At 41.8% G+C, this 24,035-nt stretch overlaps 1 protein-coding gene across 1 annotated transcript in view; it reads right to left on the bottom strand.

Annotated features, from left to right (window-relative positions):
* The window catches only part of mtor (mechanistic target of rapamycin kinase), a 178,275-nt gene that overhangs the window by 102,082 nt on the left and 52,158 nt on the right, over positions 1-24,035 (bottom strand). The window contains exons 24-28 of the mRNA XM_007897779.2: positions 20,380-20,472; positions 19,334-19,480; positions 16,341-16,483; positions 15,072-15,234; positions 13,681-13,826 (exon numbers count right to left, since the gene is read on the bottom strand). Of these exons, the coding sequence (XP_007895970.1) occupies positions 13,681-13,826; positions 15,072-15,234; positions 16,341-16,483; positions 19,334-19,480; positions 20,380-20,472 (692 nt within the window). The remainder of the gene's footprint in view (positions 1-13,680; positions 13,827-15,071; positions 15,235-16,340; positions 16,484-19,333; positions 19,481-20,379; positions 20,473-24,035) is intronic.

Raw genomic sequence — 24,035 nt, 5'->3', positions numbered from 1 at the left:
AAAGATGCCAAATACGTCACATCCTGGAATGCACATATCTTTACTACAGACATCTGACTTTTATGTTAATGTTAAACAAATCTGAGTCTGTGCTTCATTCTATCAGAATGCATTTGAGCCCAGGCACTCAGTTTCCCAGAAGCATTGCAAATTGTGTGGCATATCAACATGTCATCAAATCTCAGGAAGTTCTGGATTTTCCACATAATCTAAAAAGTCTAGTTCAGGTGATGTTTGGAGGGAAAAGATAGTCATGGTTCCTAATTAAACTGAATGACAAGATAACTCCAATATCACAACCTGCAACAGATGCTAAGTACTTACTAATGTGGCCACACTACCATTATCAGTATGTGAAGATTAATTACGTGAAGATTAGTATGTGGCTTTATTTTCTCCACTGGTTTATGTTTGGCTCAACTTCAAACCAATGTTTTAATAGACAGTATTAACAAGCAACTTGGACAACTTTTACCCATCTATTCCTTAACCAGTTTTTCTCACTTTTTTCATTTGTGGGGGTAAGTTTGGGTGAATGAATGGTTGAAGGCAGCAAGTTAAAGCATTATTCTAGTTAATTTGCTTTTACTCTAGTAAAACACAACAGGCTTTTTAGGCACACATGATACCACTCTATATAAGCACAATATAAGCATCCATTGTTCTCTGCCTTTTATGTTAGGTCGCTAAATTAAATGCAACATGTTTTAATTCTCCAAAGGTGAAACAGCAGGCTTCTTGACCACAAGCCATCATAAATCTTGTATTGATTTAAGAGACCATAAATTCTTTTTAAAAAAAGGAGATTCAGACAGATGCTTGAAGAGGAATATTGAAGAGTTTGGGGGAAAATGGATTAGATTAGATGGCTAAATGGTCTGTTTCAGTGCTTTGACACTCTATGATGCCAAAGACAATAACAAAAGGCAGACATCAGACCATCGGTTGGATAATGGGAGACGGGAGTTATTTTGCACAGAGGACTGAGGTTATAACTTGTTTTTTTCATATTTAATCAAAACAAATGCAACTGTTTTGCCAGTTATGTAATATCCTTATTTTTCCAATTGATTTAAATGCTATGAATGGCTATAAACGCCATAAGTGTATAAAGCTCACGCTATAAAGCTCACGCTTAGCAATTTAATTTCTGTGTGTAAAATATTAGCTCATTATTCACTGGAGACAAATAATCAGCATTACCCGGTGGGGAAAGTGGTCAGTCTGTGACAATGTACCCCGAAATACGCAATCTCTGACTGTGCGCTATTTGTATGTGTTTAAAGGGAAAAAAAATACTCATTAAAAGCAAATGGCAGTTGCATACAGCAAATCCTGTTGTGCTAATAGAGATTAATCTTAGGCTCTATACAGCGTATTGTGTACACAGTGCGTAGTTGTAAATCCATTTCAGGTTATTAATAACTTAGAGTTGAACACCAATTTCCTATGAACATGCCTATATTTGAACTAAAACAAAGTCACCCCTATGTACAGAATGCTGGGCACAATATAAGTTCTGTTCCTGCAGGCCAAACCCGTTATTAGGCTTCTTGCTCAGGTTCAAATGGATGTCCGAAAGCGTGGTACACTTCCCACACAGACACCCAGGCCGTCTTCCTGCACTACAATATGTTCTACAAGTTGCTCAGGCACTGTCACCCTCCGAGCACTGCACATGTGGACTGTGTGGAGGAAGCACTGCTGATGTCACAGTCTGTCTGCTATGTGCAAGAGGTACCATTGACAAGAACCTGACAATGTAGAAATGAGTGATTTTTCACGCTCTCTGGTTTAACACCGAGGCCTGAGATGATGGACCTACAACGTGTTTCAACAGTCATGCACTATAGGTAGCAATGCTTGCTTCCCCTGGGCACATCAAGTCAGATTCTGGTACGCTATTAAACGTTAAAGGCCAACGCATTACACTGGCTGTCTGTGAACATGTGCTTTGGACAACCCTAGTTGGAAGAAGACTATTTATTTGGAAACCAAGGGGGAGACTTGGAGGAGCAGCTCACCTGGTGTCATTATTACACTTGTCAAAATCACAATTATCATGACTTCACAAAAACTGCTGGCCAGTGGCCAAGATAATGTAAAATTATTTGCAAATCCAAAGTTTTTTTTTGACACTGGATACTTCTTAAAATGTGGCCAACCCTTCGTAAACTTATTCTATCCAGTCACTCAACCTAAATAGATTTCTGATACAAGGATTTCTAATGCAAGGATGCTGTGTTACCTAGCGCAGTTCCTTTGGTTTATACACATAACGTTACCACGGACTAAGTGGTCCTCAGATAGGTCGGTCTTCCGCTCATTGAGAAACTAGTCGGGCAATTAGTTGGCCGACGTTCTCGTGAGCACAACCAGTGATTTTCACAGTCATGTGTCTGTGGGACGTTGCTGTGCAGAAAATGAATGCCGTGTTCACCTAAAAAATAAACAGTCTCTACACTTCACAGTAAATCCTGCGACGCTTTATGAGGCATCCTCCAGATGTGAAAGATCATACATCAAATGCAAGGATTATTATTATATTATAAACACTGATCTAGTCCAATGCATCAAAAATTTCATGCGTGTCTATTAGAGTGAAGTCACCTTGCACATTTGCTTTGCTTAAGACACAGTCCTCTGATAATTTTAGGCTTCCTTCCTTTAATGTTACCATAGGAAGATGCATATATCAAAGGGCATATAAATTGCAATAATCTAGAATTCAAAATACCTGCAGTAAATTTCACATGTCCAATTCTAAAACAGATGCATGTTGGACATAAACAGATCCAACACTGCTCTCTCCTGAGATTCCCTCTCTGTTACAATTAATGAGGTGGAAATAGAGATTTCAATCCCGCAAGGTTAGACTGTACTTCGCCTGTTATACAAATACCCATACCATTTTGCCATTGTATTTCCTTTTAATCTGATCCATGCTCCACCAGTGCCATATTTCAATTCATTTGTTAGGACTTTGAATCACTAACAAACTCAAAAAGGAGTCATGTAGAGTAGTGGCAAAATGTTGGGCAAGTTTCCTTACTCCACAAGTCTCTGTTTACCTGGTAGTAAGTAGGAATCTGGTTGTTAGTTGATTGGCAGATCGCTTTTCTGGGGCAAATAATTTCTCCAAAAAAAATAATCTGTTCACTCAAGCCACGACTGTTTGTGGGACACAGTTGTGCCCCATTAGCTACCGTGTTTCACCCATAAAATATTCACTTTACAATATATTTTGTGAAGTGCTTGGTGATGTCCCGAAACTCTGATTAGGCTCTATATCAAACGCAAGGATTATTATCCGCCAGGAATTTCTTCAGTATGCAAGGGTGTACCTGTCACACAATAGCTGCAAAGGTATTCATTGTCTGCATATCAGATCTGGTCGCCTTCATCCACTATCTGAAGGAGAAACGCGTGCTTAAACAATATCCTTTAGCTTATTTAGTGATGCTTTGATCCAAATTGTTTCATTTCTGAAATTAGTGCACATTTTCCATTTAGTTTAAAAATAAATCCTAGAAATTACTCCCTCGGTTCTGACTATTACTCCAACAGGCCGAGTTACAGGATTCTACTCAACATGGTTCGTAAGTATTAATTCCCTTTGCTTAATAGTGGCCATAATTGTAACACCACTCAATCAGCACTTAGTTAAGACGTCCTCAAGCTCCAAAAAAGATTACTCTTGCAAATTGCTCTTCGATATCTATTATTCCACAAAATGTCTTGTGGTGATCTTAAAAATTTGGTCACTCAATCCACGACTGTTTGTGGGACACTGCTGTGCGTAATTGGCTGTTTCGCCCGCAAAATAAACCATCAATTCATTTTATAATATATTCCGTGAAGTGCTTTGAAACTTCTCAATGACATGATAAGGTGCTATATCCAATGCAAGGATCATTATTACCATTATTATAATGTACACAGAAGGGTCGCATCTCAGACACTCAGTCCAGTTATTTCCTTTTTCTGCCATCATAATGCTGTTTCGGCACCAAAATTCTAGAAGTCAACCTCCGCCTCCTATACGATGCCGACCCACAAGAACAAGAAGGAACTTACAAGGGCACAGAACTGATGGAAGCAGAAGCCACCGGCTCACAACCAAACTATTCAGACCGTTCAGGGAGGTCGGAGTGGGGGGGACAGAGAAATACATTTTTAAGCCATGTGTAATTTTTGTTGGATTTTAAAGGTTTAAACACATATCCGTAAAATTCAAAACCCCAAATGGATTCATTTTAAACCTTTCTCAATTCAGCTTGGCAGCATAATAGATGTACTTTGAATGACTGTTATGCTATTTACATTAATATACTATAATCACCCCAGAGGCTACTGTCTGGTATGCAATCGCCTCATATTTCGCTTGATCTTATTTCAGAAAAAGCTCAACTCCAAGTCTAACAGGTCTGAACCAGCTAAACAAACAAACCAGTGTGCTGTGTAATGTCAGCCAATTATTAATTATGAAACGGCTTTACTTCGGTAAGCCACAGACACAGTTCTGGCTATTTATCCATATTTCCATCCAGCATATTTTTTATGATTGCCTACTGCATAAGTGTCGTAAGACAGAATGGCAGTACAGTATGTCAACAGGGATGTCAACCTGTTCCTTACGGACACACCATTTCAGTTTTATTTCCCCCACGAAATACACAGAAATCCACCACAAAATACACAGTTTACAATAAATTCAGTGAAGCGCTTTGAGACATCTCAATGATGGATCAATCAAATGCAAGGAATATTATTATTATTTTGTTCCCATCTCAGGATTTGAGCTGACATTCTAGGTTGACCCTCTACTGCAATATTTGGGAGCAATTCACTGTCTTAGGTTCCGACTTTTAGATGAGTCACTAAAGAGCAGAACTGTCTGCCTGTTCAGATACATGTTAAAGATCCCATGATAGAAACAGACCAGGCAGTAGGACTTGCAATCCTGGAATTTTGCAGCACCATTACCATACGGGGATCCTGGGAATCCTGCGTGATAATATTCCTGAATTGCCAGGTTGGAACCCCAGCCTACCATCCTGGCTCATCAGTGTCGCTTGGCATACTCTGGATCAGGGATTCCTCTCACACAAGCTTCTGTTAACGCTGCAAGCCAAAGCCTAAGAAGCTAAGGGATGGCAAGCTACGGTTTTAGCTGTTTAAACTAGTGCAGTTACCCCGAACCCACATTCGGAGTTCCCAAGCCTTGGCTCCCACCAACCTGCAACTAATACTTTCAGGAATTAGGTAAGCAGGGTGCAGTCCTTCAGGGAGAGAGGGCACAATCGTTTCCAGACACAGAGATGTTTCGATGTTTAGGTGGCATACATCTGTGCACTCGCAGTCTGGTTTGGATATTCGTAAGTATGACAATGCTGAGCTACACTTCTGTTGGGATCAGAAGTGAAAGTTGTTTTAGTCATGTTAAGCATGTTTATACTGGTTAGCTGGTGTAGAGCTGACTTGCTGAATTACAATCTTGATTATAAAACGATGTTTGAATTAAGCAGCGCTGAATTGCAGAACCTCTATCTAAGCGTAACAGGTGTCACAGGGTAGCTGGTATAATACTAGATAAACAGCATGAGGAAATGTCAAATATCCGAAGAGAGTATGAAGAGTAAAGTTGGCTAAGAAAGAAGTGAATTTGTTATTGCATCTGTAGTTTGTTGTATCTGCTGTGTTGTGAATTAATTGCTGATGTAGCATCTGTAGTTTAATCAGTCAGCCAAGACTGATGTAATTAAAGTAACCTGGTGGTGAAAAGGGTTAGACATGCACCGACCGATTGGTCGGTATGTAGTAGATAACAGAATTATAAAGAAGTACAGCTGAGCTAGGTTGTGTTTGTAAGTGCATGTGCTTGTGAGTACGTGTATGTGAGTGCGAATGTACGTGTGTGTGTGTGGTATGTGTGTGCACAAGTGCGGTGTGTGAGTTTGCGTGCTATTCCAGGAGGGCAGAACTCCCAGCCAAGCTTCCAAGAATCAAGAAAAGAAACAAGATGAACAGACATCGACGATACGAGAAGAACACTGCAAGAGATTCCTCAACGTTCTCGAACTAAGAGAACATTTGTGTGCTGCCTACAGACTTTGATACTGTCAGTATGGAAATACTGCCTACTGTAACCCTGCTTACTAAATTAACGTAAAGCTACATATATTTGCCTCAGTTATAAAGATCTGTTAAACATAAAATACAAATGACTTCAGTTCCTTTGTTATCGGTTTCCCGACTCTATATACTTTGGCTAAGCAGAATAGGAGTGTATTCTGGCTGCCCCTTTCGTCCCAGGCTAAACAGAATGCCTGGTTTCATTCTGGCTACTCCTTTGAACCCAACACTACAGAAACTTTATAAATGGTGATCTGTCCTCACTTTGTTTCAAAATCCTGCATTAGCTTTTCAATATTCCCATTCCAAAACAATCCTGCAGAAAGCAGTGCGCACTTACCCATGAACTTCCATATTAATACATACAATATATACTATTTACGTGATGACAAGCAGTGACTGCATATAATCATCACCCACAAAACACAGTCAATCCACTTTACCCTCTGTGAATCATTTTTAGACGTCTCGAAGACGTGATAAGGCGCTATAACAAATATGAGGATTATTATTATCATCAATAAAAATAGGGATTTCGCTCGGAATAATGTGCATCTGTTAGCAGAAACTCAATTCATTAATTTCTGCAATTTGTTTGTCAATGAAAGAAAGAGCAAGGCACAATGCGTCAAAAAATCTGCTCTTTTCAACTAAGCAAATATGAGGATTTACTCATTACTGCATTCCACAAGTAGTTGTACAGTGACCCCAAGGAGAAAACTTTCACACCACATTACAAACCATTTTACTTATGTGCCATGGGGAAATTCCCTGCCTTCTTCAAACATTTTGCTGTCTGACAGTGAATGGGAGCTAATGGACCGGAGATCACAAGGGACACTTCATTCACTGCACAGGAAATTCCCCCATCTCTCAATTAATTGCAAGCAGGTTTTGATCATGGATACATTGAAAAAAGGCAAGACTAGATTGGTATATTTAAAAGTGAGATGGACAGATACTTAAGCAATAAAGGTTTGGGGGAATAAGGAGATAAGGCAGAGAAAACGGAATTAAAATATCAGTCACAGTATAATAATGTAGAACAAGCTCAATGGCCTCTTCTAGGTTACCATAAAAGAAAACAGGACTATTGATTTAGGAATTTCATTTAGTTTATGTTCTGAATAATGCATACCTGGAATTGATTAGAAGGCAGTAAAAATCAAAGGAGTTGGACGCTCTATATTTAGAGTGGGTACCTGGGTGAAATTACAATAAAGTTAATTTGATCAAGGGATTTAAATTGATTTTACAGAGAACGAGCTGTGGTCTCATCAAAGAATTTAGGGGCTGTCACAATCCATTAGGACAAAGCAAGTGGATTGCACCCATCCTCTGAACTCTAAGCCTTGCAATCAGTGCCAGCAATTTTCTTCTGGTTTGGATCAGTTTGTGAACCTGTAATCAGTATAGTCAGTCTAAGCAATGGATGCTGAATAGCAGTAGAACACACATTATATGGAACCAAGCCAGTTTAGCATTAGTGGTCAGGGGTCAGCCTGGGTCTCTAGGTCAGAAGATTGTGCATTCAAGCCCCTCGGGTCTTGAGCTGACAGTCTAGGCTGACACTCCAGTACAGTACAGTACAGTACAGTATCTCATTGTCAGAAGTGTGAGCAATACAATATGTAACCGAGGTCCCATAGGAACATAAGAAATAGGAGGAGTAGGCCATTTGGCCCCTCCAACCTGCCTCGCAATTTTATAAGATCATGGCTGATCTACTAACCTAATTTCATTCATCCGCCCTCCCCTCCATATCCCTTAATCCCTTTAGTTTTAACAATCTATTGATCTCAGTCTTGAATATGTTCAAGGACTGAGCATCCACAGCCTCTGGAGTAGAGAATTCCATAAATTCACTATTCTCTGAGTGAAGAAATGTTTTCTCAACTCAGTTCTAACTGCCTATTCAAGTAGATTTAAAGAAGTCAACGACACAGAGAAGGGTATTTTTTCCCTCAATGTCTTGGCCAACAATCCTCCATATAAATTTGTTTTTGTTTGTAGGACTTTGTTGTGTGCCGTGTTCTCTATCTGAACAGTTCTCAATCACAGCAGTTAAGCTCATAGATTCATAGAATCGTACAGCACAAAAAGAGGCCATTCGGCCCATCGAGTCTGTGCCGGCTCTTTGAAAAGAGCAATATAATGTCAACCCCACTACCCAGCCCTTTTCCCATAACCTGCAAACCCGTCCTCCTCAAATACCCGTCCACCGCGTTTTTAAAAGTAGTTATTGAATCGACCTCCACCGCCCTTTCAGGCAATGCGTTCCAAATTCTAACAACTCGCTGTGTGAAAAAATGTCTTCTCACCTCCCCTCTGCTTCTTTTAGAGACTATGGAATCTGTGGATAGGGAGAAAGGAGATACAATCACAACAGCCTCGCAGGATCTTCAACGTCCAACTGAAAAAAAAAGTAGAGATCCAGGACCTCACTTTACTGTCTCAAGTGAAGGACGGAAGCTCCAACAATGAAGCACTTTCTCCAATACCACAACGTTTGTGGGACACTGCTGTGAGCAATTGTCTGCCACATTTCTCCCAGAAAAACATTACAGTCACTTTACAGTATATTCTGTGAAGTACTTTGAGATATCTAGCAGATGTGATTAGGCGCTATGTCAAATGTAAGGATTATTATATTATTATTACCGCACTGGAGTGTCGTCATTGATCATTAGCTCAAGCTCTGTAATTTGTTTGAGTGTTAGTGCTGGAAACTCTGAAACAACTGACCCAAGATATTCTCTGCATAGCTGCTGTTGCTCCATTTGGTAACATTTGGGGTACAGATCCATGCCCCCTTTTAATTCAGGGCTGCTCTGAAGGAGTTAGTATTGAATATGAATATAGGACATTCAATGCCAAAAACCTTCCCACATCTTCATACTAAAAACAGATGCTCTCCTCTTAAAAAAAAAGGTTTAATGAGGTTTAAACACAACATCTTTTTGTTATTAAAGTGAATGGTAGATTACTGCAGATGCACATTAGTACAACTGCAATCAATTGTTATTTACAATGATTCATGACAAAACCAAACCAATTTCATCAGTTTGCAGGAGGCAACAAAAAAATGTAGATCGGCTCAGTTTAGGAGCCATTCAATTATTATTCTAATGCTCATTTGTACTTAGGAATTCGGAAAGAGTTAGAAACTGCTCCACAACTAGTGAAAGTCCCCTGATGCCATCTGCTTTTTCTCTGCACAACAGATTCAGGGCAAACAATCTTGATCATCCAGACAGAAGTTTAACACTTTTTTTAACCCCACCATTTTCAGCCCATTAATGCAAGAAAGCTTTCAAAACGGTTGGTAGATGCGGCTTATACGCATTCCATCTACAATAATAATAATGAAGATTGGAAATAAAGACTGCCAGGAAGGTCACCAGAGTTAACTTTAGAAAATAATTTGATGCTGCGATGGGAAAATGGTATGATGGGGTTTTGGAAAGGATAGATCAAATTGGCTGACCCTAATTGGCTGAAGGATTTTCTTCATCTGAACCTTTCTTGTGAAGAATATGACAAATATGTTTAAAGGAGAATTTAATAATTATTCAACGCCATCTGCAAATTAACTAGCAACATGACACATAAAAAGCAATAGGATTATCTACATTAAATATTAACTGTTTCAGCATAATACCTTGCCTTCACATGGTGAATATGTTTGTTTTCTGCTAGCCATCTAATCAGTACTGACACCTTCAATTAAATAAGAGTAAGCACTAGAAGATCTGTGTTGTGTTGTAATCGTATAATAAATAAAAATTGTATAATAACACATCAAATCCTTGAACCTGATACAGTGCCTATAGCATCAAACTGTATCAAAGTGGAGTCTGTTGCTTAGTGGTTAGAGCAATCGCCTCGCAAGCGAGAGGACCTGAGTTTGATTCCCAGCAGGGTGAAATGTTGGGTAAGTTTCCTTACTCCACATGCCTCTCTTTACCTAGCAGTAAGTAGGAACTTGGTTATTAGGATCACTTTCCAGGGGGAATAATCCCTTGAAAATAAATAAATAAATAAAAGATTCAGTCACTCGATCCACAAATGTTTGTGGGACACTGCCATGAGCAATTGGCGGTCGTGTTTTGCCCACAAAATATACAGTCAATTCACTTTAAACTATCAAAACACAAAATACTGCAGATCCTGGAAATCTGAAACAAAAACAGAGAGAGCTGGGAAAACTCAGCAGGTCAGGCAGCATCTATGGAGAAAGGAAAGGGAGTCAACGTTTCGGGTCCACGACCCTCGAAGGGTCCTTCTGAAATTCCATCTTGTAGTCCCTCCAATTCGCCGCCGCCTCTCACCATCTTCATCTCAAGACCCTTCTCTTCGACCGTGCCTTTGGTCTCCCTCCCACCTCTCTGCCTTCCCTCACCCCTATACCACCCCTCCCCCATGCTCGGGCCCCGCCAACTGACTGTTCAGCACTTTGGGACGTCCTCCCGACGTGAAAGGCGCTCTGTAAATGTCATTTTGTTGTGGTTGTTCCAAGACCCATCTGATCGATCCATCTGCATTCAATCTCCCTGCTTCACCTCCTGCCCTCCACCCTCCCCAAGCCCCAGCTCAGGTCAAAAATGCGGTCTGTCCAGTACCTTGGGACGTCCTCCCAACAAGGAAGGCACTTTACAAATGTAATTTTATTGTTGTTGTCGTCCTCGAGCAACTAGGAATTCTCTAGCTATTATAATCATCTAATATTAAACTACAAACTTTCCCCCTCACTTCTTCCTCCCCCATGTTACATGGATCAGCTATAACAACAGATAGCAACAGGTTGCAAATGTAAATCACTATAAAACTTCAAAGAGTCCATTACTACAGCCATCTAATTAAGTGGCTGTAATTGAAGCATTTTAGTCAGTACTTGCATTGCTGTCAGAAATTCTGTTAATAATTTTAATGGAAAAAGTATGTTGCTCCCAGCTCTGACAATATCCAGTTTAAGTCAAGGAAAACTGGAATATTACAAAACCTTTTAAAAAAATGGCAACCTCCATTATATTATTTCTATTTAATGTTAATGGCTGCAGTAATTATTTGGCAACATCCAAAGGAGAATGGGACACAGACGGTTGTAACATTATGCTGCAAATGTTCAAATGAAGTTATGTGGGCGACACTTTAAATGTTAGCGGTCAGCACAATTGAACTTTTAACCTTATTTCCAAGTTCCGATGGGCAAGAAAAAGTTCATGAAAGAAAAAGACAGCACAATGGGTTAAAATTGCTGCCACAAACCCAGCAAAAAGGTCATATGGAAACCTGTAGAGTATTATTACATCAGGTCCCAAAGAAGTCAACCAGGCGGGCTGACTCAAACCATATTTCTATCTTGTTGGTTTATGGAACCAGTAGAATCTAAATAAATAGACCTCTCCGGACTTAATTCTGATCAAAGCTTTCATTCACATCTTACCTTCCATTTACCTCTATTTTGCACAGTGCTGATCAAATTACCATTGTATTGCAAAAAGAACAACTTGGATTTCTATAGCGCCCTCCACACCACATGGCGTCTCAGAGCGCTTTACAGCAACGGATCCTGGATCCGGGGAGGGGGGGAGCCAGGGGAGGAGCCAGGGGGAGGGGGAGGAGCCAGGGGGAGGAGGAGGAGCCAGGGGGAGGGGGAGGAGCCAGGAGGAGGAGGAGGAAGGTGACCAAAGGTGCGGTCGAAAAGAAAGGTCTTCAGCAGAGACCTGAAAATGGGAAGGGAGGGGGCGAGACGAAGGGAGTGAGGAAGGCAGTTCCAGAGCCTCGGGGTATAGTGGCTGAAGGCACGGCCGCCGAGGGTGGAGTGGGGGACGAGGAGGAGGCCAGACCCGAGGAGTTTCATGCGGGTGAGAATGCGGGCGGCAGAGTTTTGAATGATTTGATTTTATGGATGGTAGTGGATGGGAGACCGGCGAGGAGGGCGTTGGAGTAGTCCAGCCAAGAGGTGACAAAGGCATGGACCAGGGTTTCAGCGGCTTTTGGAGAGAAGTATTGGCAGATACTCAGACTGGCAGGGGGTGGGCAATTGTGTTCTACATGGACTGGTATTGGGACGCACTGTTGTTCACAATATACATTAAGAATTTGGATTCGGGAATCAGCAGTACAATTTCAAAATTTGTGGACGACACCAAGTTGGGGGGAGGAGTTAATACAGAGGAGGACTGCACCAAATTACAGCAAGACATCAATAAACTTGCTGAGTGGGCATTTAAATGGCAAATGCATTTCAGAAGAGTGTGAGGTGGTACATTTTGGTAGAAGGAATAAGGAAGTCATGTACAGCCTGGAAAATAAAAACCTAAATGGGGTAGAGGAGCAAAGGGATCTATGGGTACACATACACAATTGACTAAAAGTAGCAATCCAATAAAAAAGCAATACAAAAAGCAATCCAGGCATTAGGGTTCATTTCTAGATAGAAATGAAAAGCAGGGAAGTTATGGTAAACCTTGGTTAGACCATACTTAGAATATTGCATCCTCACATTATAGAAGGGATGTAGAGGCACTGGAGAGGGTGCAAAAGAGATTCACAAGGATGATCCCATAACTGAGAGGTTATACCTATCAGAAAAGGCTGAACATACTTGGACTCTTTACTCTTGAAAAGAGAAGAGTAAGGGTGACCTGATAGAGGGCTTTATGATGAAAGGTTTTGATAGGGTAGACATAAAAGATGTGGAACTACCACAAGGAGTTGTTGAGGCAAATAGCATAGATGCATTTAAGGGAAAGCTAGATAGTTACCTGAGGCAGAAAGGAATAGGTTATGCCTGAAGGCTTAGTTGTGGAAGGGTAGGAGGAGGCTCGTGTGGAGCATAAACACCGTCATAGACCAGTTGGGCTGAATAGCCTGTTTCTGTGCTGTATATTCTAATGTATTTTGTGGGTGAAACGAGGCAGCCAGCCAATTAAAAAAAAGGTTGATCTTTATTGGTATTGCCGTCAATCTCCAAATTTCTCTTCAGATTTTCCCATTTCTCCTCCCTCAGAATCTGAGCTGATTCAACCTTCCTTATCCCCAACATGGTAAGGCATCAGCACTTGATTCTACCCCCCGCCCCACTCCCCAAGTTGTGATCAGCTAATTGAGTCCAGATGAAAGATTAACCTGGGATCTTCATCATGTGGATGCCATGCCGTGCACTACTGAGCTATCAAAACAATGAGGCAACAGCAGACTGTCTAGCGAGAAGGAATGTTTTCTTCATGTACCATCACCAACTCATTTTCAACACATACAGTTATATATGAAGGCCACAAGATACTGAATGTGGGATTTCAAGTGGAGGAAATCTATAATATGTAACGTTATTTTGAATAACAAAAAGGCAGTTCTGTTGCTCATAACAGGGACAACCCTAATGTTATACCGGTGATCTTGTGTCTGGTTTGACCTGTGTGTGATGGTGTGGGTTTGAAACTTTTGATAAGGTCTACGTGGACTAATTTGTTTTTCCAGTCCTACCATTTTAAGAAAAATAAGAAGTATTGGAAATTCTAGATCCCAGCCAGTACCTACCTGATGAGTGACTCGAGGATTGCAGGGTTGGGGCCTTTCTGGAACTCCAGCTCCTTGTAGTGCAAGGCTTTGGCATATGCACGGCATTTTGCTGCTCTTTCTCCAAGGAGTACGATGCCATTGTCATCTCTCAGCGGTAGAGGACCCTGATGGAGATCAATAAGAGGTCGGCTTCATTTACTATCAACGTGTACAAGTTGAGAATTGGTTTGAAACAAATATTTTCGAGTGAATGGCTTAACTTCAATAGACGCCAATCAAACTCAATAATAGTAATAATCCTGGCATTTGATATAGCGCCTTTTCACATCTTCGAGAATTCTCAAAGAGCTTCACAGAATATACTGTAAAGTGTGGTGATTGTTGTTTTGTGGGCGGAATGCAGTAGCCAACTGTACACAGCAATATCAAACAGCACAAACAGTAGTGGATTGAGTGACCAAATCATTAAAATTATTATTATAATACAACAACAACAACAACAAGATTCCATTTATAGAGCGCCTTTCACGTCAGGAGGACGTCCCAAGGCGCTGCACAGTTGGGTCATGACCCGAGCAGGGGGGAAATGGTCAGGGTGAGGGGAGGGAAGGGAGGGAGAGAGGAGGGGGAAATGGTCAGGGTGAGGGGAGGGAAGGGAGGGAGCGAGGAGGAGGAAGAGAGTCGAGAGGGGAGCTGAAGGCACGGTCAAAGAGAAAGGTTTTGAGACCGGCCTTGAAGGAGGAAAGGGAGGAAGCAAGGCGAAGGCACTGGGGGATAGAGTTCCAGAGCCTCGGGGCTGAGAGGCTGAAGGCCCGACCACCGATAGTAGGGCGGTTGGGGCGGGGGACGTGGAGCAGACCGGAGCCAGAGGAACGGAGGGTACGGGCAGGTAGGTAGGGGGATAGTAGGTTGGAGAGGTAGGAGGGAGCAAGGCCGTGAATGGCCTTGTAGGTGAGGATGAGGATCTTGAAATCAATCCTCTGGGGGATGGGGAGCCAGTGGAGGCGAGCGAGGGTGGGAGTGATGTGGTCAAAACCTTTCTCTTTGACCGTGCCTTCAGCTCCCCTCTCGACTCTCTTTTATTATTATTGTATCAGTGCAACTTCCAGACAAGTATCTAATCTCCTGGGTAACAATGACTTCAACCTCTTTAGCCCCCCAGTTCCCTTCATTATCTTTTTACTCCCTCCTGATGTCTGTTTTACACCAACCCCTGCATATCTGACTCCCACCCAAAACCACTGTGCCTCATCCACAATCCTTTAACACATTTTCAAGCATTTTATAATCTGTTCATCGATTGACCTTTATGAATCCTGTTAATTAATTTACTTTTCGATTCCATTTGCCACGGTCCTACTTCGAAGTGTGATGTAACTACTTAACACTTTTCATGTTTAGCCTCTTACCTTGTCACTGTGCTCCATGAACTCTGCCAGATTCAGCAGTGTCTGGGTGACTTCTGCAATGTCCTGGGAGGTGAGTGCTTGCTCAATGCTTCGGATCAGCTCATCCTGCTGTGCCTCATGCAGTTCGGACCAACAGGACAGGAAAGCTGCGTTAAACAGGTCCCTGGAGAAAAACGTACAAACATTTGAGAGGTTTCCGCCATGCACAGTGTGGCACATCACATAGAACTGTTCACAAAAAGGCATCACTTGCGGAGTTTATTCATGCAAAACAGAAAAAAATTACAAAGTTCCACGTGAAACGATTACAATATGAACTACGGTTTGAATAGTAACAAACGGTTTCTCTAACAAACAGTAAACCCATAGAACACTCCAAAAACATTACCAACACATTTCACCGCAGTAATCCGAATATTGTTCCAGCTGTTAATTACTCAATGTCTAATGAAATCCTTCCTGGTGTCTGACCTGCATTTATCCTCAACACCCTGAACCTGTGCCCATTTGTCCTCCTGTCTTGACTTATCTCCCAGCTGACCTTCAGATTGCCCATGTGTGCTCTTACCACAATTTGTGGGTTTCATCCATAAAATGCATTCCTAGTTAGGTTACAGTATATCCTGTGAAGCACTTTTAGATGTTTCAACGACTTGATAAGACACTATATCAAATGCAAGGTTATTGCTGCCTCCACCACTCCCTAGTTCTTCTCTACACGAGCTGCATACTATCCAGAACTCTGCAGCCTATGTACTCTGCCACACCCCCATCTTTGCTCAGCTCCATTGGCTCCCCATCCCCCCATGGACCAAATTCAAAATCCTTGTTCCCACCTTTAAATCAGTGCACGGTCACCCCACCCAACTCCTCTGTGATCTCCTTCAACCCTACCGACCTGGACGCTTCTTTTGACCAGCTTCATGTGCCCCGCCCTATCCTCCCCGCCATCTTAGCGAGAGCTTTCAGCTATTCCGTCCCCGCTGTCTGTAACTCCACTGTACAACTATTGTTTTCTCAATCGTATTTGGCATCTTATATCCCTGTTTTCTTTAAGCAAACTTCTTAAAATGAGCAAAATAGATAATTTCAAAATAGTATAATGTACTGTGATATAAAGCTCAATATTTATTTCAGAACAGAATGCAACAGCAATTACCCAAACCATTTTTATGTGCGTACATATTAAGAGTTTTTATTAGGAAACACTTCTGGAATATTTTTATAATCCCTATACTAGCAATAAAGCCCAAATGGATTTTTGTTTACCTAGCTAGGGGATTGTAGGCCTGAGCCAGGGACCAGCAGGAGCGGAGAGCAGGTGATGGGGATTCTTTAAGCAGTTCCACACTCAGTCGCCTCAGCCATTCCATCCAGTCATCTTTCGAGACTCTCCTGGCCGCTCCCCAGGCCTGAAACACATATCCAGAAAACAATTGAGTCTTTGTCACATAGTTTGGAAAGGTCTGTTGCAGAAGGTTTAGTAACTATGTGAGAGGAAATGAAGTGTATACAGAGCAGCTCAGTGCCATAGCTTCAGTAAAAGCGTCTGTCTGCTTGCATTTCCACAATAGTGTTTTTACAAACAGCGAAAACTTAATGTCTCTCCCACTCGCTCAGCTTGTCTGCCCTAACAGTATGTAGATAAACAAACTTATCTAGAATTTATCAGAGGAAAAAAAATTTGCATTTTAAAGCAAATTCTAGGTTGAAACATCTCAGTGTTTTACACTAAACATTGTCATGTGTTAGCTACTGTTTTTTGTTAAGCAAATCCGGTAGCTATTTGCGCACAGCAGGATCCCACAAACAGACTGAACGATTTTTGGCTGATACATCAGGAGAAACTCTGTTTTCAAATAGTATCATGGGTTTGTTAACATCAATCTGGAACAGACAGACAGGAGCTTGGTTTAAAGCCTTCTGAAATATGACATCTGTTATAATGCAACACTCCCCCAGTACTCCACTGGAGTGTCAACCTTCTATTCCAGACCAGCTGACACTTACAGTTAACTAGCATTCATTCAACAAAGCAAAACACCATGGTCAAGTCGAGAAATGATTAAAGTAGGGTAAGATTGTACATTAGACCACACAATTAACTTGCTTGTAATGCTATCATTGAATAACTGTTGTACTATAGTTCCATCACCTGCTGCGACAATCAATTTTATACGATAGTTCAGGGCCTTACAGTTACTACGCCGCCCAAAACACCTTCTTTGATTGGGCTATCTAAATTTTGCATCTGATGCAGTCAGTGTTTGGCTCACATCGATAGGCGATAAAACCAATGGTAAAGAGCTATTCATTCGATATGCTCTTTAAAATTCTTGCATTTCATGACTTGCTGTGTATTATTTTAGTGCAGTATTTAACACAGCATGTGTGGGCAGAGAGACTGTGGATTTTAATGCGACACTGAATTTACAAGCTTGGCTCAGCTGGCAACACTCTCCCGTCGGAGTCAGAAGCTTGTGGGGTTCAGCCCCACACAAAGATTTAAATTTAGAATCTTGGTTGACTTGTCACTAAAATATCGGAAGCTCTATCCAATTTTTTGGAAATACTGTTCTTCGGATGAGGAATTTAACTGAGATACTGTTGGCCTTATAATAATCCTTATAATGGTTGATATAGCACCTTATCATTGTCTTTGTGACGTCTCAAAGCACTTTGACAGTGCCTTCGGTCACCCTCCTACCTCTACCCTCCCCGCTCCCCAACCCTCCTGATCTAAACCACTCGGCTGCGGATTCGAGTATCCAGTGCCTTGGGATGCCCTCCTGACGTGAAAGGCGCTATACAAATGTAATTTATTGTTGTTGACTGCATATTGACTGTATCCTTTGTGGGTGAAACGCGGCGGTCAATTGTGCCGGCAGTGTCCTATAAACAGTCATAGATTGAGTGACCAAATCATTATTTTTTTTGAAGAAATTATTACCTCTAGAAAAGCGATCCACCAATCGATTTACAACGAGGTTCCTACATACTGCTGAGTAAACAGAAGTGTGTGGAGTAAGGAAACTTGCCCAACATTTCGTCCTGCCTGGGAATCAAACCCGGGTCCTTTCGCTGCGAGGCGAGTGCTCTAACCACTGAGCTACAGGACTCCACATGATAGTTCCTTATGAGAGTTCAAGTGAACGTTAATCATCCTACATTCATCTGATGCAAAGCAATGCCCCCCTCATCCCCTCCGAGCTAATTTACCTTGTCAATTCGCATCTTTACTTTAATCAGATTAAATCTCTCCTTAATCTCCTCAATGTTATCTTAATAGTAGAAAAACTTCAGTCTTCTATCTTCCATTAAATTCAGAAAGAACCAATTAGATTCATGATAATGTGTTGAAAATTTAAACACAGATTTTTTAGAAAATGTTTTCTGAAATTTCCTGCCTCAATTTCCTCACATGCTGTATTTTCACTGACATACTCAAATAGAAATAAGAGACAATCTTTACTGCACCAAATTACGTTTATATAGCGCCTTTCACATCGTGAGGATGTCCCAAGGCGCTGGACAGTCAGAGATTTGGACCCGAGCTGGGGGTTGGAAGGTAGGAGAGCAGGGAAGAGGTAGGAGAGTGGCCGAAATACAGTCGAAGAGTAGGGTCTTGAGACGTGACTAGAAGGTGGCAAGGGAGAGATCAAGGCAAAGGGACTGCGGGATGGAGATCCAAACATAATAATGTAACAAAAATAATGTAATTATTACATTGCTGTAACTATTATTACTGTAATTATTATTGTGGAGTCCTGTAGCTCAGTGGTTAGAACACTCGCTTTGCAAGTGAGAGACCTGAGTTCAATTCCAGGCAGAGGGCGAAACCTTGGGCAAGTTTCCTTACTCCACACAGAGCCTAATAATAATCCTCCAAAACCAAAAACAATAATAAATTGGTCATTTTCAATCTACGACTGTTTGTGGGACATTGCTGTGCGCAATTGGCTGCCGCGTTCGCCCACAAATATACAGTCAATTCACTTTACAGCGTGTTCTGTGAAGCGCTTTGGGACGTCCTCCCGACGTGAAAAGCGCTATATCAAATGCACGGATTATTATTATTATATTATTAAACAGTGAGGGGAAAGAAGCAGAAGGCCTGACAGTTGATGGTGGGGCTGGCAGGCTGGGAGGGACGTGGATTAGGCCGCAGCTTGCTGAACTGAGGAAGCGGACAGGTTGATATGGCAACCAACACATATATAGAACATAAACACATACACAGTAATTCAAATCAATGTACAAACCTTCTGAAGGTTAGTGGTGCTAACATGCAATTTCTTCATAGGCCCAGTCTCCACTGGCCCACTGGAGAGGGTGTCACCATGATTGCCCCGTAAACTTCGGTGTTGGAAAATGATAGGGTCTTCCTCTTCTTCAGCCAAAGTATAACCCTATGTAGAAAAATCAATGTTTTCCTTTACATCTTAGTGCAAAAATTTCAGGAGGAAAGAGAATTCATCACTATACAATTTGCATTTATAATAAATACATGTACAGGCGAGTTGTTACAATGTGGAATGCACTACCTGAAAGTATGCTGGAAACAGATTCAACAATAGCCTTCAAACAGAAGGGGATATATACTTGAAAAGAAAAAAAGTTGCAAGGCTATCAGGAAAGAACAGGGAAAGTGAGACGAGTTGGTGGCTGTTTCAAACAGCCGGCACAGGCACAATCCTTCTGTGCTGTAGGATTCTATAATTCTGTATGGAGCCTTTCATGTTGGGAGGATGTCTCCAACGCTTACACTGCTGGCAGGGCATCCGTGGAGGGGTGTTGGAGCATAGAGGGTGCGGGGAGGACAAAGATGGCCTCAGCATGGTCAATGAGGTTCTAAGTCCACCTGGACACTGGAAAGTCCAGCTTGTCTTCCTATAAAGGTAAACTGGACATTTTAAAAAGAAAGTAAAGAAAAGCTACAATGAATGCAAATTAAACTGTTTTCAGTGCAATGCTGCAATTCTAATTTGAAGTACAGTAACACAGGAATATTCATTCAACTATTCACCCCATCAAAAAAGTCTGATCTAAATTAATGCCATTTTATTCATTTAGATCAGACTTTTAATCTAATTTTCCCACATTTTCTCCTGATCCCTTCATACTATTACTTACCAGCTATCTACTCTTCTACCTTTTGAGCTTCCCAATTCATTCTGCCTCGACCACCTACAGGCTAGTGCATTCACCTTGTCACAACTCTCGGTGAAGCAATGTCTCCAGAGCTCATGCCTAACTGACTTAGCTCCAATGTCAATGCTAAGTTCCCTTGTTGTGGATATAAGCTTACCTTCACGATGCGACAGATCAACACATCATAGCGTTGGTGGTTTATCCTGTGTCGGATCATCACCTTGTTCACCATAGGGATAAATATCTGATACTGAAAAGCATGTACAAAGGATGCCATTAGATTCTAGTGGTACAATTGCGAGCAATTATTTTGCAAAATGCTTTAGTACATTTAATTAACAACTTGAATTATACGGCATCCTTCTTGTACGGTAATGTCTTGGAGCATCTTATAAGGAAAGGTTGAATTTAGGACACAGGAGAGGGGGAGGTGGCCATAGGCATGTTCAGAAGAGATAGGTAGGATTTAAGGCAGGACTGCAAGTGGAGGGGACAGGACAGAGTGGTAGAGGGATGGAGATCCAGAGGTTAGGAGCATTGGAAGTGAAGGCTCAGCCATCGATGTAGAGCGCGGGGATGTGTAGCATGCCTGAGTTAGCTGAGCGGAAAGGGGCGAGAGAAGGAACAGGGCAGTGGAAGATCGGGAGGGTGCCATGAAGTGATGTATTTGAGTGTGAGGGCAATGAAATCGATCCACTGGGAGCAAAGCAACAGGTGAACACTAGCAAGGACTAGGTGATGGGTGTGCGCAGTTTCAGATGAGTTGCAGTTTGCGAATTTGCTGTGTGAATCACTTGTATAAAAGTTAGATGGTTAGGATAAGACTATATGGGTGTATGCAATAATACTATATTAATAAAAATAAACCTTGTACTTGATCTTGATCTGTATGATCAATATATAAGATCAAGATGTCTCAAAAAGTGCTTTACAGAAATTTATTGACTGATTTTTTTGTAGACAAACGTGGCAGGCATTTTACACAAGCAAGTTTCCACAAACAGCGACGAGATGAATTAGTCTGTAGATTTGATTGTTGGCTAGATCACAGGTTCCTTCAGACAGTCCTGAATATCCATCTGAAGAATAGGACCTGTGTTAACATCTTATCCAACAATGCAGCTTTCCCCAGAAGTGTATTAAGGCATCTAGACTATGAGCTTAACTCCCTACAGGGCTTGAATCCACAGCTTTCTGACACAGAAGCAAGAGGAGCATTACCAATGGAGTCAAGCTGACACCCTCTTATTTTGCAAAGTATTTTTGAGAGTTTTCACTCGCATGAAAGGAATCCGTATATTTATTCTTGTAAATAAACTGGGCCAATTAAAAGGTGTAAACCAACACATTTTTTCTTAATAAAAAAGTTCTTCTAAAAATCTATAGGCTACAATAAAATATGAAGTTCTACAAATGTGAAGTAAGTGTTATTAGTTGTAAAATGCAGCCTTTTCAGAAACTGCAGCAACACTTTTTTTTACAAACAATATTTAAAATGGAATTTTTAACCCAGAGCGACAAGTCAAGATTGTTTGAACATTGATGTAATGTCCCTTAGGCAATCCATTTAATGTGCAACATGCTCGCCTCTTACAACCCACACAACATCAACCCACTGAGGTCATTAATCAGTGAAATTGCCACGTGTTTGGCTCAGTCTACGCCCAGATGCCGACCACTGTTCCTTTGGGTCCTCCGTGGAGCTCGCCAGTGATTCATTATCTGCACTTAGAGAATGAGCAACAGATGCTCATATCGTATTCGTGCCCAGAGACTAAACTGGCCAGGTGCAGTCATTGGTTCTAGGCTGACACACAAATACTCAGTACGGTTTCACCCCTCCTAAAGAATATACTGATCAACAATACATAATTTATTCCATTTCACTTTGAGTGAGAGAGCCCAAATTCTCTCTTCAACTGTGCTGTGCAAAACCATTACCTCCATCCTCACCAGGCTCCACTGGCTCCCACTACCCCCAGCTCATCAACTAAGATTCTATCTTGATCCCTTCTCAGTGTGTTATTCTTTCAGACCTATTCTCCCGGTTCCGATTCTCCGATTCCGATTCCCGGAATCGAGTCAATCTTTTATAGAAATCTCAGGGGTGCAGTTAGTGAGCCAGGTGGGTCTACAGTGCTCCAGGTGATAGACCAGACAGCCTGGCTCATCATCAAGACATGGAGTGGTAGACTGGACACTGGGAGCAGGTATTCTTCCCAGTCAGCTCCCGTTAATCTTACAAGCCAAAGCACTAATGGACAGGTGATTCTACGATCAATAGCCTTGACTTCAGCCACCATGCCTTGCTTCAGCTCGCTCACGCTCACTAACTGCACCCCTGAGATTTCTATAAAGGATTGACTTGATTCAGGAAATCGTAAAAGCAGAGGAGAATAAATCTGATAGAATAACACACTGAGAAGAGATCAAGATAGAATCTTAGTCAATCAGCTGGGGGTAGTGGGAGCCAGTGGAGCCTGGTGAGGATGGAGCAGGGCATGGTGACTTCAGCCACCATGCAAATCTCTCACAATACCCCTTTGCCATATGTCTTCTTTCTGCTTTTAAAGCCCCTCTAAAAATCAATACCCTTGAGCGCCTTTATCACCTCAAGGCTGGACTACGGAAACTCTCTCCTCGTCGGCCTTCCCGGCAGGTCATTCAGAACTCTGCAGCTCGTGTACTGTCCTACACCAGGCTTACCGTCGGTGGCCGGGCTTTCAGCGTCTCAGCCCCTAGGCTCTGGAACTCCATCCCCCAGTGCTTTCGCCGCTTCCTCCCTTTCCTCCTTCAAGGCCGGTCTCAAGACCTTTCTCATCAATCATGCCTTCACCTCCCCTCTCGACTCTCTACACCCTCCTCACTCCCTCCCTTCCCTCCCCTCACCCTGACCATTTCCCCCTGCTCGGGTCCCGACCCAACTGTCCAGGGCCTTGGGACGTCCTCCCGACGTGAAAGGCGCTCTATAAATGCAATCTTGTTGTTGTTGTTGTTGCTTTTGGTCAACACTCCTTCCTGTCCTCCAAATCCTCCTTTTGAAGCACTATGTAAGACCCTTATCCTACCCCACTTCCCAGCGCAACTCCCACCACCAGCTCGGTTGCCTTGGGACATCTTCTACATGAAAGGCTCTATATAAATGTAAATTTCGATTTGTACTGAATTATGCAAATAGAGGATACTGTTTGTGTCACTGAATAAACTGTGCCAATTCTTGACAGGGTAATGTCACGCAGTGTATGTGCATCTTGTGTATCTAGCAACCCAAAAGTGTACATGCTTTTACTGATCATTTTGGCTTCATCAAGTTAAATTATGTCAGTGGTGGAGAATGAAAAACAACTTCCAGTTTAGGCATCAAGCCTGCTTAGGCCAATCATAGGCTGAGGAGGAAAGAATTACCCTAAATTATTCCAATTCTCACATAATAATATGCTTGGGACATCTGAGTAAACGGCCAAATTTGTGCTACGAGCTCACACCCCACTGGGGAAGAGATTGCTCCATTCTGTCCTAATCAATTTTACAGAGACTGTCAGTCACCAAAGAAAGAAAATGTTGATTCCCATCAGGAGGTTGGATTCAAATCCAAAATCCTTCAAGTAAAAAGAAACAATGCAAGTCAATTGCACCAACTATTGCCCTCCTCCTCCACACCAGGCAAATCAGTTCCAGATTTTAGATATTTTGCATTGAGATAGCTTTGATTACCAAACACCAGCAACAGAAGCCCTGAATGCATCAGATATTGTAATTTGCTTCACAACAAATTATATTTAAATCATTTCCCAATTTAGACTTTAAATTGCA

Source organism: Callorhinchus milii, unplaced genomic scaffold (genome assembly GCF_018977255.1).
Source record: "Callorhinchus milii isolate IMCB2004 unplaced genomic scaffold, IMCB_Cmil_1.0 Scaffold24, whole genome shotgun sequence".
Classification (NCBI taxonomy): Eukaryota; Metazoa; Chordata; class Chondrichthyes; order Chimaeriformes; family Callorhinchidae; genus Callorhinchus; species Callorhinchus milii.
Note: the sequence above shows the minus strand (reverse complement) of the source record. Positions and strands in the feature narration are given on the sequence as shown.